The sequence below is a fragment of the Musca autumnalis genome, unplaced genomic scaffold (genome assembly GCF_047663935.1).
Source record: "Musca autumnalis isolate F117 unplaced genomic scaffold, ASM4766393v1 scaffold_3, whole genome shotgun sequence".
NCBI lineage: Eukaryota > Metazoa > Arthropoda > Insecta > Diptera > Muscidae > Musca > Musca autumnalis.
The window spans coordinates 86779767-86797009 of NW_027411866.1; the positions used below are offsets into that span (position 1 = coordinate 86779767).

General features: G+C 33.8%; 1 protein-coding gene across 9 annotated transcripts in view; it reads left to right on the plus strand.

Annotated features, from left to right (window-relative positions):
* Positions 1-17243, plus strand: part of spri (Src homology 2 domain-containing protein sprint) — a 613225-nt gene that overhangs the window by 204348 nt on the left and 391634 nt on the right. For all 9 annotated transcript variants that reach the window (XM_073972426.1, XM_073972433.1, XM_073972427.1 and 6 more), the window contains one exon: positions 16322-17243. This exon is cut by the window's right edge and continues 334 nt beyond it. In XM_073972426.1, the coding sequence (XP_073828527.1) occupies positions 16322-17243 (922 nt within the window). The remainder of the gene's footprint in view (positions 1-16321) is intronic.

Here is a 17243-nt window from a genome sequence, read left to right on the forward strand (position 1 = left end):
ATGACCAAAAATCATGAAAAATTCAAATGTTGTGTAGCATTACGTAAAGCTATTTTAATGGGTTATGACCACTTATAAGACTCAGAAAAGCCATTTTCATGCATTTTTATAAGAAATCTATTAAACCTTAAGTTAACTTCTTTTTTTTTTGATAAATCTTTCTGAAAAATGCCCGCCTATACAGCACTGTTTTTACTAAAGCAGTTTGCGGTACCCACTGTCATTTGAAAAATAACAAAAACCATCAGCATATATTTTTGTGTGATCATTACGAACCTAATTATGGAAACTGAATTAAAAAAATCAATTTTTAAAAATTTTGAACAGTTAAAATCAAAATTTCGATTTTAACAAAAATAAAAACATCTTTGTGTTTATTTCAGCTTGAGTCCATATTTTGTTGTATTCAAGTATTTGAATAACAACAAAATGTTTTACAGTGGATATGAAATTGATTAGTTGCGGGCGGAGGGTAGGGAATACTATAGTTTTAGTTGTCACCAAACAACTTCATCAGTTCCCTTTTCCGCCGACTCTGTATCGATAAACAGGTCAATAAGCCCATCCAGCAAATTAAACAAAATGAGAAATTTGCTATATGGCCCTAAAACTGATTACCCTACAATTTGAGTCGAACTAAAGAATTTCATATCCACCACTGTTTTTATGTCGTCTTTGCTTTGCAGAGAATACGAACATAGGATTGTTGCTTCAATAAGCGGGGGTAAAACAACGAGAAAGTTGTTGTTTTTGCATTACGCATTGATCAACAAGGCCGTGCTGATGCCTATTATTGTTGTTGGCGTTTTTTTATTGTTGGACTGCAGAATTTTACATCTTTGTGTTTATTTCAGCTTGAGTCCATATTTTGTTGTATTCAAGTATTTGAATAACAACAAAATGTTTTACAGTGGATATGAAAATAAAAACTGTAAAAAATTTATATTTTTGTCGGGCTCCGTCAGCAGTTTTTTAAAGACTCTCTCGGTTAATCACATGCTTTATGTGTATAATAGTCGCATAAAAACATATAAAGACCGGAGCATCCGTTTTCGAGCTACAGTGGGCACCGCTTTGAAAAGTGCCACTTTGAGGAAAAGAGGTTTTTAGTTTCTACGCTTCATACAAAACACAATAAATGTTTCCCTTCGAAAGCTCATATCTCGGTAAATTTTTGTCCGATGGACTGGAGATTTTGGCACATGAGTCAAAAAAAATTAGATTTTTTGAATTTCATATGAAATATGGTGCATAGTATATAAATTCAATAGAAAGAATTGATAATATATAGGATACAATTTTAAATATTTACAGAGTAGGGTATTTAGAATTGAAAATAGCCCAGGAACATTTGAGGGAAGGGGTTCCATGCTATGACGTGATTTCATGGCATCTTTTGCATAGGTTCCAACGAAGTCGTGAAAGATCCGATCTTTTCATTAACATTTAAACCAATGCCGATCTTTTCATTAGGCTTTGAACCCATGCAAAGGAAGTCGTGAAAGATCTGATTTCTTCATCAGCATTTGAACCCATTCCATCGAGCCAATAGAGATGGATTTTGTGTTTGTATTTATACACATTTTTCTAAATATATAAGATTAATTTGTTACAATAGGCTTAATGTTGTCGGAGACTCGAAATCACAACCAACGTTGTTAAAACTCTCGTCGTAATGAAAATGTTTTTGCAAAGGGTTGGTGAAAATGACATGCCAAAGCATTTGGATACAAAAATAAATAGCATCTTCTGGGGTCCACGCTCATATGAAATTCATCGATGAAGATGCTATAAAGATGACATGCCAGATCACTTGCACCCATGATTGAATGGCATCTTTGGCATAGAACATTTTACTGGGAGACAATATCGGGCCACGTTGGTAAAGTTTTTAATCATACAGGTCCACGTTATGGTTTATCGCAAAATTTTACGTTCACAAAGAATTGCCGTTGTCTTTGCTATTGCAAAGACTATTTTCACTATTTCGATGATCTTAGCTTAATTTTTAAGAATATCGTCTGTCGTTGATATGTTGCCAAATGAAAACATTAAGAAAAATTTAACAGTTTTGAAGATATGGTGCGAACTATGTACAAATTATGGAATTTTTAGATATATTATAGCATTTGAGGCAATAAATGTAGTTTTTCCAGTTCATTATTTCTCCAAATATTTTACTCTGGCTCTTATCTACAAATTTGCTTCAGAGGTCAGAAGAAGATTTGCATTGGTTTCAGAGATATAGCTTTAAAAATTCAATATTTAAAATCCAAGCTGGATCTGACTCCACAAAACGCAACTAGAACTTATGTATTTTGGGTCTGTACTTTCACAAAATCCTCACTTCAAATTGTTTGCACAAGATTATCTTAAAAATGTTGAACAGTGTTATTTACGGGAGAGATAGAGTCTGATTCCAGGATTATTTTTACTTTTAATATAATGTTACAAAAGAAGCGTTATAATTTTTGTTTCTTAGGGCCTGTTTATGTACGTCGATAAGAAAATGAATACGCAAGATAAACTACCAAATTTGAGTGTGCTTTTCAACTTTGTTTTTTTTTTTTTTTTTTTTTTTTGTTTTGAAGCAAAAGCAAAGGGCAGTAAAACAAATTCCATTTCCACAATACTGAACTCGTTATTTTTGTTGTTACAGAATGAGTTTTAATCCTCGAGAGCTCTATATAGTTCGAATATGACATAAACTTGGAGTATATTCATTATGGAATTCGCATTTGATAGTGGAATGATATGACATGAAGAAGTAATTCAGATTTCATTGGAAGTTTCTCTCAAAAACAGCATACAAACAAAAAATTTTCAAATATTTTTTTACAAAACTTGTTAATGATGAACATTTTCTGTTCAGGAACTTAAGAAAACTATATGTTTTAATTTGAAATCTTCAAACATACAAAAATTTTTTTGAGAAAAAAATATAATAACTAGTTACAGTAGCTTAGAAAATTTTGTTCGACCAAACCATTTCGGGTGGGGCCCGTGCCCCCCCCCCCCCCTGCGTACGTCCCCGCTATAGTATAGTACTACTACTTCCGTTGTTTAACCGCTACGTTATTGAAATTTTTACCAATTTCACACAAAAGATTCAGTGCATTTAACCCGCTAAGTATCATCTGATCTTCACGTTGGTTTGTACGCTTCTTCTTCATCATAAACTCAAACTTTGTTTAAAATTTTGCGGGTTATTATTTTGACCTACAGAGCCGCTACAAAATTGGTTAAATTTTTGTTTTTGGTCCATTTCATCCCCTGAACATTTCACGATCATCACCAAAAACTAATAATTTCTATTCTGGCCCGAACCCAACCTCCTTAAAAAATTCGTTACAATCGGTCCATAATTGCGGCCTTAAGCTTGTTTACAATTTTTAATGGACAGACACACATCGCTAAATTGCTTTATCTCGTCGAGATATTAATTTTGGCATACCAAATAAGGGGTCTAGGACGAATATTTCGTGGTGTTACATAAACTTTTGGAGAGACAATATGTAGCATGGGATAAAAATGTGGTTCTCTACAAACACTTATCTAGCAAACACTTTATTGCAATTTTCATCAGAGGAAAGGTCAGTAGTTTTTTTTCCATATGTAGGCTACTTTGCGAAATACATATATATATATGTCCTCAAGGAATTAAAATATCGACCAAAAATAAAATTTTTATATTTTTCATACAAAAGTAATGGTCCATTTCACCCGCAAAAAGTTTATTATTACACTACAAACAAATTACGGAATATATTAGGCTGTAACTCTGTTATCTGATCATGCACACCAACATAATTGGCATCAATTGAAAGGTCAAGCGTTCCACTTTCAAGTATATCTCACTTGTCCGGAATGTCACTTCCAGGAATTAAGATATAAGCTGTATATTAAAAATTTTCACAATTTTCACACAAAAGTTTTGGTCCATTTAACCCGCTAAATATTACCCGATCGCCATCTCAAATTGCAAGCTTATTCTTTGTGATATACTCTTACCTTATTTAAAATTACGCGTTGATCGGATTATTATTGAGACCTACAGAGCCGCTAGAAAATTGGATAAATATTATGTTTTTGGTCCATTTCACCCGCTAAATATTTCACGATCATCACCAATAAGAATAGGGATCTATTCTGATCTGAACCCGACCTCCATACAAAATTTCGTGACGATCGGTCCATAATTGCGGCCTGGAGCGTGTTTACAATTTATAATCGACAGACGGACGGACGGACACACATCTCAAAATCGGTTTATCTCGTCGAGATATGACGATTGGTATACCACATTGGGGGTCTCCGACGAATATTTCGCGGTGTTACATGAATTTTTACCAAAACAAACTTGTAATACCCTTTTCCACATTGTGGTATAGCGGGTGCCACCGTGGTGCAATGGTATGCACACCCGCCTTGCACACATAAGGTCGTGGGTTCGATTCCCCGGTCAGGCAACACCAAAACACTTTTCAACGGTGGCAAAATACCCCTCAGTAATGCTGGCGACATTTCCTGAGTATTTCAGCCATGTACAACTTCTCTACAAAAGTGGTGTCTTAGACACGCCGTTCGGACTCGGCGATAAACTGTAGGTCCCATATCATTGAGCTAATATGAATCGGGGTGCACTCATTGATATGAGAGAAGTCTCCCTTGTCCCTTATGGGATGTTTGTGGAACAATTATATATATATATATATATATATATGTATAGGGTACAATTAAAATATTCTTCATACCAACATTATTTAGAAATACTGGGAGGTATTATAAATTATTCATTATCGTTTTATAATACGCTTTTAAAACTTGATGTATTTGCACCTACATATTCATTTACTTTTTGTACTGCGATTTCATCGCAATAGTGTAATTTAGCAATTAAATGAGTGATCAGATGCTCTTGCTGTGGGACCTGTTTATAAGGCAAAGGATCTCTTTTTTTATATATGCTGCGTAACTAAACTTGTGTTTGAGAGTAAATTAAATAAAAGCAGAAACTGAAGATAAAATAGCATTTAGTTTTATGTCGTTTTCACTTGAAAGATAATCAATCAAAATTTTAATTTTATTTGTACAAAATAACCTATGTTGCCCTGTGTTATTTTTATGAATATATTTGCGATTTACTGCTGCTTATGTCGCTTTAATAATATGGCAATTATTTTACAAAAGGGCTCACATACGTAGTGTTGTCAAAAAATATATCAGTAACGGTACATTTTTTTCAAAAACACAATAGTGATATCGAATGCTCTCAAAACGTATCAGCATAAAATTCTAAATTGATGTAACCATGTTATTCCGTCCGTCTGTTGAAATCAAGATTCAGCTCGCATTATAATTTAGTATAGATGCTTCTATTATTCCAAGGATGTTCGATATTGAAAATGGGCTAAATCGGTTCACGTTTTGATATAGCCCTGCAAGAACGGTACCTCTCGATATTCGTTATTTTGGAGGTTTTAGCCTCATTATCACACCGAAATGGCTGACATTTTGTATTTAGTCTTCATTGAGGGTATAAAACTTTCCACATGAAATTTGTCAGTATAGGTCCATATCTTCATATAGCCCCTATAGAACTGTACCTCCCGATTGTTGTCATTCGGTATTTAGAAGGTTGCGCCTTCAATATCCCACCGAATGACTAAAATTTAATACTTTTCAAGGTTACCCAACTTGAATAGGTTATTCAACTTGAATACCTGAAATTTGGTATTTAGTCTTCGCGAAAGGTGCAAAAAATCAGACAGTATAGGTGCACATTTTGGTATAGGCCCCATATAATTCGGTGACAATTTCTCGAACGAATTTGAATTGTGTGTTGCAAGAGAATACAAAAGCTCAATTCGGAAAACTTACATTATTGATCAACGTTTTGGAAGGAACAATGATGACGTCCCTTAAGAGCTCTTTTAAAGGTATTTGCTACATTTGCCTTCTGAAGTGGATGTAACTTGGAATTTTGGAATTTCAATGGATAAAAGACTTCCACACTGGAAATGATAGATATAAAGTTATTATCATCAGTTAAGAGGAAGAGCTTAGTACTTTCATAAACGAAAGGAAACCCCACACTTCGTGGTGGAGGTATAAAAAGTTCGGAGGGTATAAAATTTCGCTTTTTTACTTATTTTTCAATAGATTTTTCTTTGAAAAATATGAGGGTAGATATAGTTTTGGTTGTCCATAGAGAAATCTGTTTACAAGTATGTGTAAGTTTTCGTTGAATCGTGCTACATTTTGAAATTGCAGAGCTCAATGTGTCGATTTTCGATATTATAGCAAGTTTCACAATAAAAGGCGTTGAAAGTTTCACAAAGTCTCTTTTTAAATTGTTTCAAAGATGAAAATGTTTATTCTATTTTAAATAATTATGCAGCAACATAACAAATTGTGGTCAGATAAGTTATCTTCTATGATGTGTACGAAAATCCTCCATACGAAATTTGTGACATTTGGAGACAAATGTACCGTCGAAGATTGTAAACCATGTCCCCTCAGATTTTTAAATCGGTTTATCTGCTATAGTTTTTGAGATATTCAGATGTCAATATGTGCCATATCCGCATTGCGACTACAAACATTTTTTTTGTTCCATACACCAAGCTTTATGGGTGCAGAACAAAACACCTTTACATTTTTTTCTGTTCTATATCCATGCCGTTTGGTGTTCCGCACCAAAAATTATGGAGCTTATAACAAAAAATTGCCAATTGTGTTATGAACAAATTATTTTAGGGAATTATGTTTAAAAACTGTCCTTATACCTTCCGCAGATATATGACTAAAACACTCGTAATATATTAGATGTGTTTAATTAATTAGAATTGTGATATTCAACTTTTAGATTTTGCACCACTTTAACCTTCGTGGACTCAAACAAAAATTTTTCTCAGACAAACTTCCCTATCCAATTGATTCTAATCGGCAATTAAACCTCAATCAATTGTCGGCATTTCTCTTGAAAGTTTTTTAATTTCTTTTTTTATTCAACACAACACCGAGAAAACGATTTTCTCGGTTTGGCGTGATTTTTTCGATTTTTTGTTATACCTAAGACCACACTTCGTGATGTTCGGGTTTGGTTGTTGTATTAATGTTTAATGATTAGGATAACCGTCCATTTAATTGTTTATCTCAAAAGTAAACAGCGAAATATTGTTTGTATCACCTTAAGAGGCTTATTGTGTTGTTTTAAAAGTACACTTAAACAACAATAAAAGCCAAATCAATTAACAGATAATAATAATAATCTATTACCATCGATGAGTGATGTATTAATCCAGGTCAAAGTGCAATGAATCCTATAATTAATTGTGGCAATTTGCCATTTCTGCCTACAAATAATTGTTAAAGGCTTGACAATAAGCAAACATTTTACTTTTCGACCACCACCATAATAGGGAAGGTATTATTAATTTTGTCAATCCATTTGTAATACATCGATATATAAGATATACCCCTCATACCAATTGCGGATATTATTCGAATGTTCGGCACAACTTTCGAAAACGATATCACATTCGAAGAATTGGCAAATGTTTTTCGGGTGTACACAAGCACGTTGTTCTTTTGTTCGTCAAAAGTTTAAAAACGATATCGTTTTCAAACATTTGGCGAATGTTTTTTCTTCACAAGAAAAATTGTTTCGAGAAACATTTTTTACGTTGAAAATTTTTTTGTTTCAAAAAAAATTTTATATTGTTTGTAAAAAATTCCCATTTGCTTTTTTCAAATAATTTCGATATATGTAAATGCTACGTATAATATAGACAATAAGTGTTGATAAAGACAACATATGGGTAGGTTGCCAAACACAAGACAACAATGTTTATCAACAGTTACATATCGAGTCGCAAACATAAAGAAATAAACATGGAAAAGGTACATAACAGAAGCATCAAGAAACTCCACAAAAAATGTTTTTCGCCACTATCGTAAAAACTATCATCTTTCATTCGCTAATAATATTATTAACGATATTCGAATTCGAAGGTTTTCCTGCCACAAACTGAGCGACGAATGAATCGTTTTCAATTCGTTCTCGTGTGTCGTTTTCGAACAAAATATCCGCAAAACTATCGAAAAACATTCGAAAACGAATCGTTTGCGATAGCAATGGTATGGGGGGTACATACATACATATCTGTGATTTTCATAAAAAACGACAAAAGTCCAAAAATCAATATTTTCATAGAACATGCCAAAAACAATCTTTAGGAATAAAAATTTTTAATTTTTTTTATAAATGAATTTTTTATTATTTTTTTAAAACGTATTTTGCGTGTGCGTTGAATTTTTTGCACAAAATTACTTATGTTGTTTTTAATGAAAATGAACGGAGGAAAATGAAAAAAACATGCGCATTTGTGTTGTTTTTCGGTGAAAATTATTTTAAAAATTGTTACCCAATCTTCATAGAAATAAAGAAACACATTTGATAAAAAATTAAATAAAAAAATTGTTTTTTTAAACTAAGCTAACTAAGTTAAAACAAAACAAGTAAGAAAAGTCTATAGTCGGACGGAGCCGACCATGGGATACCCTATACCACTATCCCTGGATAATCGCTCTTCGCGAAACTTCTTTTCAATGATTGTGAAAATTTAATTATAAATTTCAGAGATGTAATGTATAGTACTAGTACTATAGTACAGGGACGTACGGTAGGATTTCATTTCGGGGGGGGGGGGGGCCCAACATGACCAAAAATCATGAAAAATTCAAATGTTGTGTAGCATTACGTAAAGCTATTTTAATGGGTTATGACCACTTATAAGACTCAGAAAAGCCATTTTCATGCATTTTTATAAGAAATCTATTAAACCTTAAGTTAACTTCTTTTTTTTTTTTGATAAATCTTTCTGAAAAATGCCCGCCTATACAGCACTGTTTTTACTAAAGCAGTTTGCGGTACCCACTGTCATTTGAAAAATAACAAAAACCATCAGCATATATTTTTGTGTGATCATTACGAACCTAATTATGGAAACTGAATTAAAAAAATCAATTTTTAAAAATTTTGAACAGTTAAAATCAAAATTTCGATTTTAACAAAAATAAAAACATCTTTGTGTTTATTTCAGCTTGAGTCCATATTTTGTTGTATTCAAGTATTTGAATAACAACAAAATGTTTTACAGTGGATATGAAATTGATTAGTTGCGGGCGGAGGGTAGGGAATACTATAGTTTTAGTTGTCACCAAACAACTTCATCAGTTCCCTTTTCCGCGGACTCTGTATCGATAAACAGGTCAATAAGCCCATCCAGCAAATTAAACAAAATGAGAAATTTGCTATATGGCCCTAAAACTGATTACCCTACAATTTGAGTCGAACTAAAGAATTTCATATCCACCACTGTTTTTATGTCGTCTTTGCTTTGCAGAGAATACGAACATAGGATTGTTGCTTCAATAAGCGGGGGTAAAACAACGAGAAAGTTGTTGTTTTTGCATTACGCATTGATCAACAAGGCCGTGCTGATGCCTATTATTGTTGTTGGCGTTTTTTTATTGTTGGACTGCAGAATTTTACATCTTTGTGTTTATTTCAGCTTGAGTCCATATTTTGTTGTATTCAAGTATTTGAATAACAACAAAATGTTTTACAGTGGATATGAAAATAAAAACTGTAAAAAATTTATATTTTTGTCGGGCTCCGTCAGCAGTTTTTTAAAGACTCTCTCGGTTAATCACATGCTTTATGTGTATAATAGTCGCATAAAAACATATAAAGACCGGAGCATCCGTTTTCGAGCTACAGTGGGCACCGCTTTGAAAAGTGCCACTTTGAGGAAAAGAGGTTTTTAGTTTCTACGCTTCATACAAAACACAATAAATGTTTCCCTTCGAAAGCTCATATCTCGGTAAATTTTTGTCCGATGGACTGGAGATTTTGGCACATGAGTCAAAAAAAATTAGATTTTTTGAATTTCATATGAAATATGGTGCATAGTATATAAATTCAATAGAAAGAATTGATAATATATAGGATACAATTTTAAATATTTACAGAGTAGGGTATTTAGAATTGAAAATAGCCCAGGAACATTTGAGGGAAGGGGTTCCATGCTATGACGTGATTTCATGGCATCTTTTGCATAGGTTCCAACGAAGTCGTGAAAGATCCGATCTTTTCATTAACATTTAAACCAATGCCGATCTTTTCATTAGGCTTTGAACCCATGCAAAGGAAGTCGTGAAAGATCTGATTTCTTCATCAGCATTTGAACCCATTCCATCGAGCCAATAGAGATGGATTTTGTGTTTGTATTTATACACATTTTTCTAAATATATAAGATTAATTTGTTACAATAGGCTTAATGTTGTCGGAGACTCGAAATCACAACCAACGTTGTTAAAACTCTCGTCGTAATGAAAATGTTTTTGCAAAGGGTTGGTGAAAATGACATGCCAAAGCATTTGGATACAAAAATAAATAGCATCTTCTGGGGTCCACGCTCATATGAAATTCATCGATGAAGATGCTATAAAGATGACATGCCAGATCACTTGCACCCATGATTGAATGGCATCTTTGGCATAGAACATTTTACTGGGAGACAATATCGGGCCACGTTGGTAAAGTTTTTAATCATACAGGTCCACGTTATGGTTTATCGCAAAATTTTACGTCCACAAAGAATTGCCGTTGTCTTTGCTATTGCAAAGACTATTTTCACTATTTCGATGATCTTAGCTTAATTTTTAAGAATATCGTCTGTCGTTGATATGTTGCCAAATGAAAACATTAAGAAAAATTTAACAGTTTTGAAGATATGGTGCGAACTATGTACAAATTATGGAATTTTTAGATATATTATAGCATTTGAGGCAATAAATGTAGTTTTTCCAGTTCATTATTTCTCCAAATATTTTACTCTGGCTCTTATCTACAAATTTGCTTCAGAGGTCAGAAGAAGATTTGCATTGGTTTCAGAGATATAGCTTTAAAAATTCAATATTTAAAATCCAAGCTGGATCTGACTCCACAAAACGCAACTAGAACTTATGTATTTTGGGTCTGTACTTTCACAAAATCCTCACTTCAAATTGTTTGCACAAGATTATCTTAAAAATGTTGAACAGTGTTATTTACGGGAGAGATAGAGTCTGATTCCAGGATTATTTTTACTTTTAATATAATGTTACAAAAGAAGCGTTATAATTTTTGTTTCTTAGGGCCTGTTTATGTACGTCGATAAGAAAATGAATACGCAAGATAAACTACCAAATTTGAGTGTGCTTTTCAACTTTGTTTTTTTTTTTTTTTTTTTTTTTGTTTTGAAGCAAAAGCAAAGGGCAGTAAAACAAATTCCATTTCCACAATACTGAACTCGTTATTTTTGTTGTTACAGAATGAGTTTTAATCCTCGAGAGCTCTATATAGTTCGAATATGACATAAACTTGGAGTATATTCATTATGGAATTCGCATTTGATAGTGGAATGATATGACATGAAGAAGTAATTCAGATTTCATTGGAAGTTTCTCTCAAAAACAGCATACAAACAAAAAATTTTCAAATATTTTTTTACAAAACTTGTTAATGATGAACATTTTCTGTTCAGGAACTTAAGAAAACTATATGTTTTAATTTGAAATCTTCAAACATACAAAAATTTTTTTGAGAAAAAAATATAATAACTAGTTACAGTAGCTTAGAAAATTTTGTTCGACCAAACCATTTCGGGTGGGGCCCGTGCCCCCCCCCCTGCGTACGTCCCCGCTATAGTATAGTACTACTACTTCCGTTGTTTAACCGCTACGTTATTGAAATTTTTACCAATTTCACACAAAAGATTCAGTGCATTTAACCCGCTAAGTATCATCTGATCTTCACGTTGGTTTGTACGCTTCTTCTTCATCATAAACTCAAACTTTGTTTAAAATTTTGCGGGTTATTATTTTGACCTACAGAGCCGCTACAAAATTGGTTAAATTTTTGTTTTTGGTCCATTTCATCCCCTGAACATTTCACGATCATCACCAAAAACTAATAATTTCTATTCTGGCCCGAACCCAACCTCCTTAAAAAATTCGTTACAATCGGTCCATAATTGCGGCCTTAAGCTTGTTTACAATTTTTAATGGACAGACACACATCGCTAAATTGCTTTATCTCGTCGAGATATTAATTTTGGCATACCAAATAAGGGGTCTAGGACGAATATTTCGTGGTGTTACATAAACTTTTGGAGAGACAATATGTAGCATGGGATAAAAATGTGGTTCTCTACAAACACTTATCTAGCAAACACTTTATTGCAATTTTCATCAGAGGAAAGGTCAGTAGTTTTTTTCCATATGTAGGCTACTTTGCGAAATACATATATATATATGTCCTCAAGGAATTAAAATATCGACCAAAAATAAAATTTTTATATTTTTCATACAAAAGTAATGGTCCATTTCACCCGCAAAAAGTTTATTATTACACTACAAACAAATTACGGAATATATTAGGCTGTAACTCTGTTATCTGATCATGCACACCAACATAATTGGCATCAATTGAAAGGTCAAGCGTTCCACTTTCAAGTATATCTCACTTGTCCGGAATGTCACTTCCAGGAATTAAGATATAAGCTGTATATTAAAAATTTTCACAATTTTCACACAAAAGTTTTGGTCCATTTAACCCGCTAAATATTACCCGATCGCCATCTCAAATTGCAAGCTTATTCTTTGTGATATACTCTTACCTTATTTAAAATTACGCGTTGATCGGATTATTATTGAGACCTACAGAGCCGCTAGAAAATTGGATAAATATTATGTTTTTGGTCCATTTCACCCGCTAAATATTTCACGATCATCACCAATAAGAATAGGGATCTATTCTGATCTGAACCCGACCTCCATACAAAATTTCGTGACGATCGGTCCATAATTGCGGCCTGGAGCGTGTTTACAATTTATAATCGACAGACGGACGGACGGACACACATCTCAAAATCGGTTTATCTCGTCGAGATATGACGATTGGTATACCACATTGGGGGTCTCCGACGAATATTTCGCGGTGTTACATGAATTTTTACCAAAACAAACTTGTAATACCCTTTTCCACATTGTGGTATAGCGGGTGCCACCGTGGTGCAATGGTATGCACACCCGCCTTGCACACATAAGGTCGTGGGTTCGATTCCCCGGTCAGGCAACACCAAAACACTTTTCAACGGTGGCAAAATACCCCTCAGTAATGCTGGCGACATTTCCTGAGTATTTCAGCCATGTACAACTTCTCTACAAAAGTGGTGTCTTAGACACGCCGTTCGGACTCGGCGATAAACTGTAGGTCCCATATCATTGAGCTAATATGAATCGGGGTGCACTCATTGATATGAGAGAAGTCTCCCTTGTCCCTTATGGGATGTTTGTGGAACAATTATATATATATATATATATGTATAGGGTACAATTAAAATATTCTTCATACCAACATTATTTAGAAATACTGGGAGGTATTATAAATTATTCATTATCGTTTTATAATACGCTTTTAAAACTTGATGTATTTGCACCTACATATTCATTTACTTTTTGTACTGCGATTTCATCGCAATAGTGTAATTTAGCAATTAAATGAGTGATCAGATGCTCTTGCTGTGGGACCTGTTTATAAGGCAAAGGATCTCTTTTTTTATATATGCTGCGTAACTAAACTTGTGTTTGAGAGTAAATTAAATAAAAGCAGAAACTGAAGATAAAATAGCATTTAGTTTTATGTCGTTTTCACTTGAAAGATAATCAATCAAAATTTTAATTTTATTTGTACAAAATAACCTATGTTGCCCTGTGTTATTTTTATGAATATATTTGCGATTTACTGCTGCTTATGTCGCTTTAATAATATGGCAATTATTTTACAAAAGGGCTCACATACGTAGTGTTGTCAAAAAATATATCAGTAACGGTACATTTTTTTCAAAAACACAATAGTGATATCGAATGCTCTCAAAACGTATCAGCATAAAATTCTAAATTGATGTAACCATGTTATTCCGTCCGTCTGTTGAAATCAAGATTCAGCTCGCATTATAATTTAGTATAGAAGCTTCTATTATTCCAAGGATGTTCGATATTGAAAATGGGCTAAATCGGTTCACGTTTTGATATAGCCCTGCAAGAACGGTACCTCTCGATATTCGTTATTTTGGAGGTTTTAGCCTCATTATCACACCGAAATGGCTGACATTTTGTATTTAGTCTTCATTGAGGGTATAAAACTTTCCACATGAAATTTGTCAGTATAGGTCCATATCTTCATATAGCCCCTATAGAACTGTACCTCCCGATTGTTGTCATTCGGTATTTAGAAGGTTGCGCCTTCAATATCCCACCGAATGACTAAAATTTAATACTTTTCAAGGTTACCCAACTTGAATAGGTTATTCAACTTGAATACCTGAAATTTGGTATTTAGTCTTCGCGAAAGGTGCAAAAAATCAGACAGTATAGGTGCACATTTTGGTATAGGCCCCATATAATTCGGTGACAATTTCTCGAACGAATTTGAATTGTGTGTTGCAAGAGAATACAAAAGCTCAATTCGGAAAACTTACATTATTGATCAACGTTTTGGAAGGAACAATGATGACGTCCCTTAAGAGCTCTTTTAAAGGTATTTGCTACATTTGCCTTCTGAAGTGGATGTAACTTGGAATTTTGGAATTTCAATGGATAAAAGACTTCCACACTGGAAATGATAGATATAAAGTTATTATCATCAGTTAAGAGGAAGAGCTTAGTACTTTCATAAACGAAAGGAAACCCCACACTTCGTGGTGGAGGTATAAAAAGTTCGGAGGGTATAAAATTTCGCTTTTTTACTTATTTTTCAATAGATTTTTCTTTGAAAAATATGAGGGTAGATATAGTTTTGGTTGTCCATAGAGAAATCTGTTTACAAGTATGTGTAAGTTTTCGTTGAATCGTGCTACATTTTGAAATTGCAGAGCTCAATGTGTCGATTTTCGATATTATAGCAAGTTTCACAATAAAAGGCGTTGAAAGTTTCACAAAGTCTCTTTTTAAATTGTTTCAAAGATGAAAATGTTTATTCTATTTTAAATAATTATGCAGCAACATAACAAATTGTGGTCAGATAAGTTATCTTCTATGATGTGTACGAAAATCCTCCATACGAAATTTGTGACATTTGGAGACAAATGTACCGTCGAAGATTGTAAACCATGTCCCCTCAGATTTTTAAATCGGTTTATCTGCTATAGTTTTTGAGATATTCAGATGTCAATATGTGCCATATCCGCATTGCGACTACAAACATTTTTTTGTTCCATACACCAAGCTTTATGGGTGCAGAACAAAACACCTTTACATTTTTTTCTGTTCTATATCCATGCCGTTTGGTGTTCCGCACCAAAAATTATGGAGCTTATAACAAAAAATTGCCAATTGTGTTATGAACAAATTATTTTAGGGAATTATGTTTAAAAACTGTCCTTATACCTTCCGCAGATATATGACTAAAACACTCGTAATATATTAGATGTGTTTAATTAATTAGAATTGTGATATTCAACTTTTAGATTTTGCACCACTTTAACCTTCGTGGACTCAAACAAAAATTTTTCTCAGACAAACTTCCCTATCCAATTGATTCTAATCGGCAATTAAACCTCAATCAATTGTCGGCATTTCTCTTGAAAGTTTTTTAATTTCTTTTTTTATTCAACACAACACCGAGAAAACGATTTTCATTACTAAGGCATTACAAAAAATAATAGTTCGTGTTTCAGGAATTACAATTAATGAAAATAACATTCAGACCTACGAAAACCTAAAGTAAGTGCATTTATTTTATTTGAATGCAACGTTGTTGCAAGTTCCTTTCACTTATGTAAATGTGTAAAAAAATACTCCCGCTCTACATCACGGATTCATTAATATTGAACTGACAGAACAATGGAAGTGTTTACCAAAGATTCAGGTGGTTACTTAAAATTCTAACAACGAAAGCGCCAAACATGTTTCGGGGCACTTGCATTCAATGAATTCCAATTGAATATGAACCGGCTGTCAAATAATTTTCTGACTTTTAATTGTATTTTATTGACAGATTTAAATGAGAACAAGTGGAAGACAGGGAAAAATTAATCATTTGTATCAATGTACATTTGTATGATATGTAAATGAAAAACAATAATTCTTACATGTTATCGTTAAGGTATTTCGATGACAACATAAAGAATAACAATAAACTTCATTTCAAATGTAATCACATTTAATTAAAAAGATATTCCATTATTCTTCTTTTTTAATTCTTTGCAGCTCTTGAGCTCTTTGGCCACCGACTTGGATATTATGCTCAATGACCTGAGGTCATCGCCGAGTTCACGCCTAAGTTCAAATACCCATCATTTACACGTTCCACGTTCCTCCACCTCAACGTATACACCGTTCTCATTTTCAAATGTTGGCACGGCATCAACAGTCGCAACAACAACCACATCCCTAGTGACAACGACAAATCACTCCAATCTCTATCGGCAAAATGCATTACAAAGTAATTATCCATTGAATGGAGCAAATAAATCGAATAGAGATGATAGCGACACGAGCAACAGCAGCAACAACAACTATCGAACAAATCAACAGCGGCTGCAACACCAATCAAAAACCAGTCAAAGTTCATCAGTGTTACAACAGCGCCAGCAAACTCCGCTAAGTGGAAATCGTAATCAACTGCATCAACGTTTCAATCAAAATAAAGACAACAACAACCACTATGGCCAACAACAGTGTGTCACTGCCGACAATGCCAATGCAAGCGATAGCAACAACAACAGCCGAGGCGCTAACAACAGCAGTAGCAAACATATTAGAGAAACCACTTCATTCACAACCATCACCAAGACCGGAAGCTGTGACAGCGCCAACAACGAGAATAATTTCAACTTCAGCACATCAGAAGGAACTGCATCAGTTTCTGGTTCATCGGCAATGTCGACAACGACTTCAACTTCATTCCAGGGATTTTCTACAGATGTTACCCGTGTCTCAAAGCTTCCACTGTACACCTACCAACACAAACAGCTACAACAGCCACAGACGCTGCACATCAAATTGTTGCAGCAGCAGCAGGCCACAAAGGCCATAGCTTCACAAATAACGGAAGACCCAACGGATGCTGTTCCAATCACACAGAATGTGGTCAATAGACAGAAGGCTATGGCGTTGAGTGATGGAACGT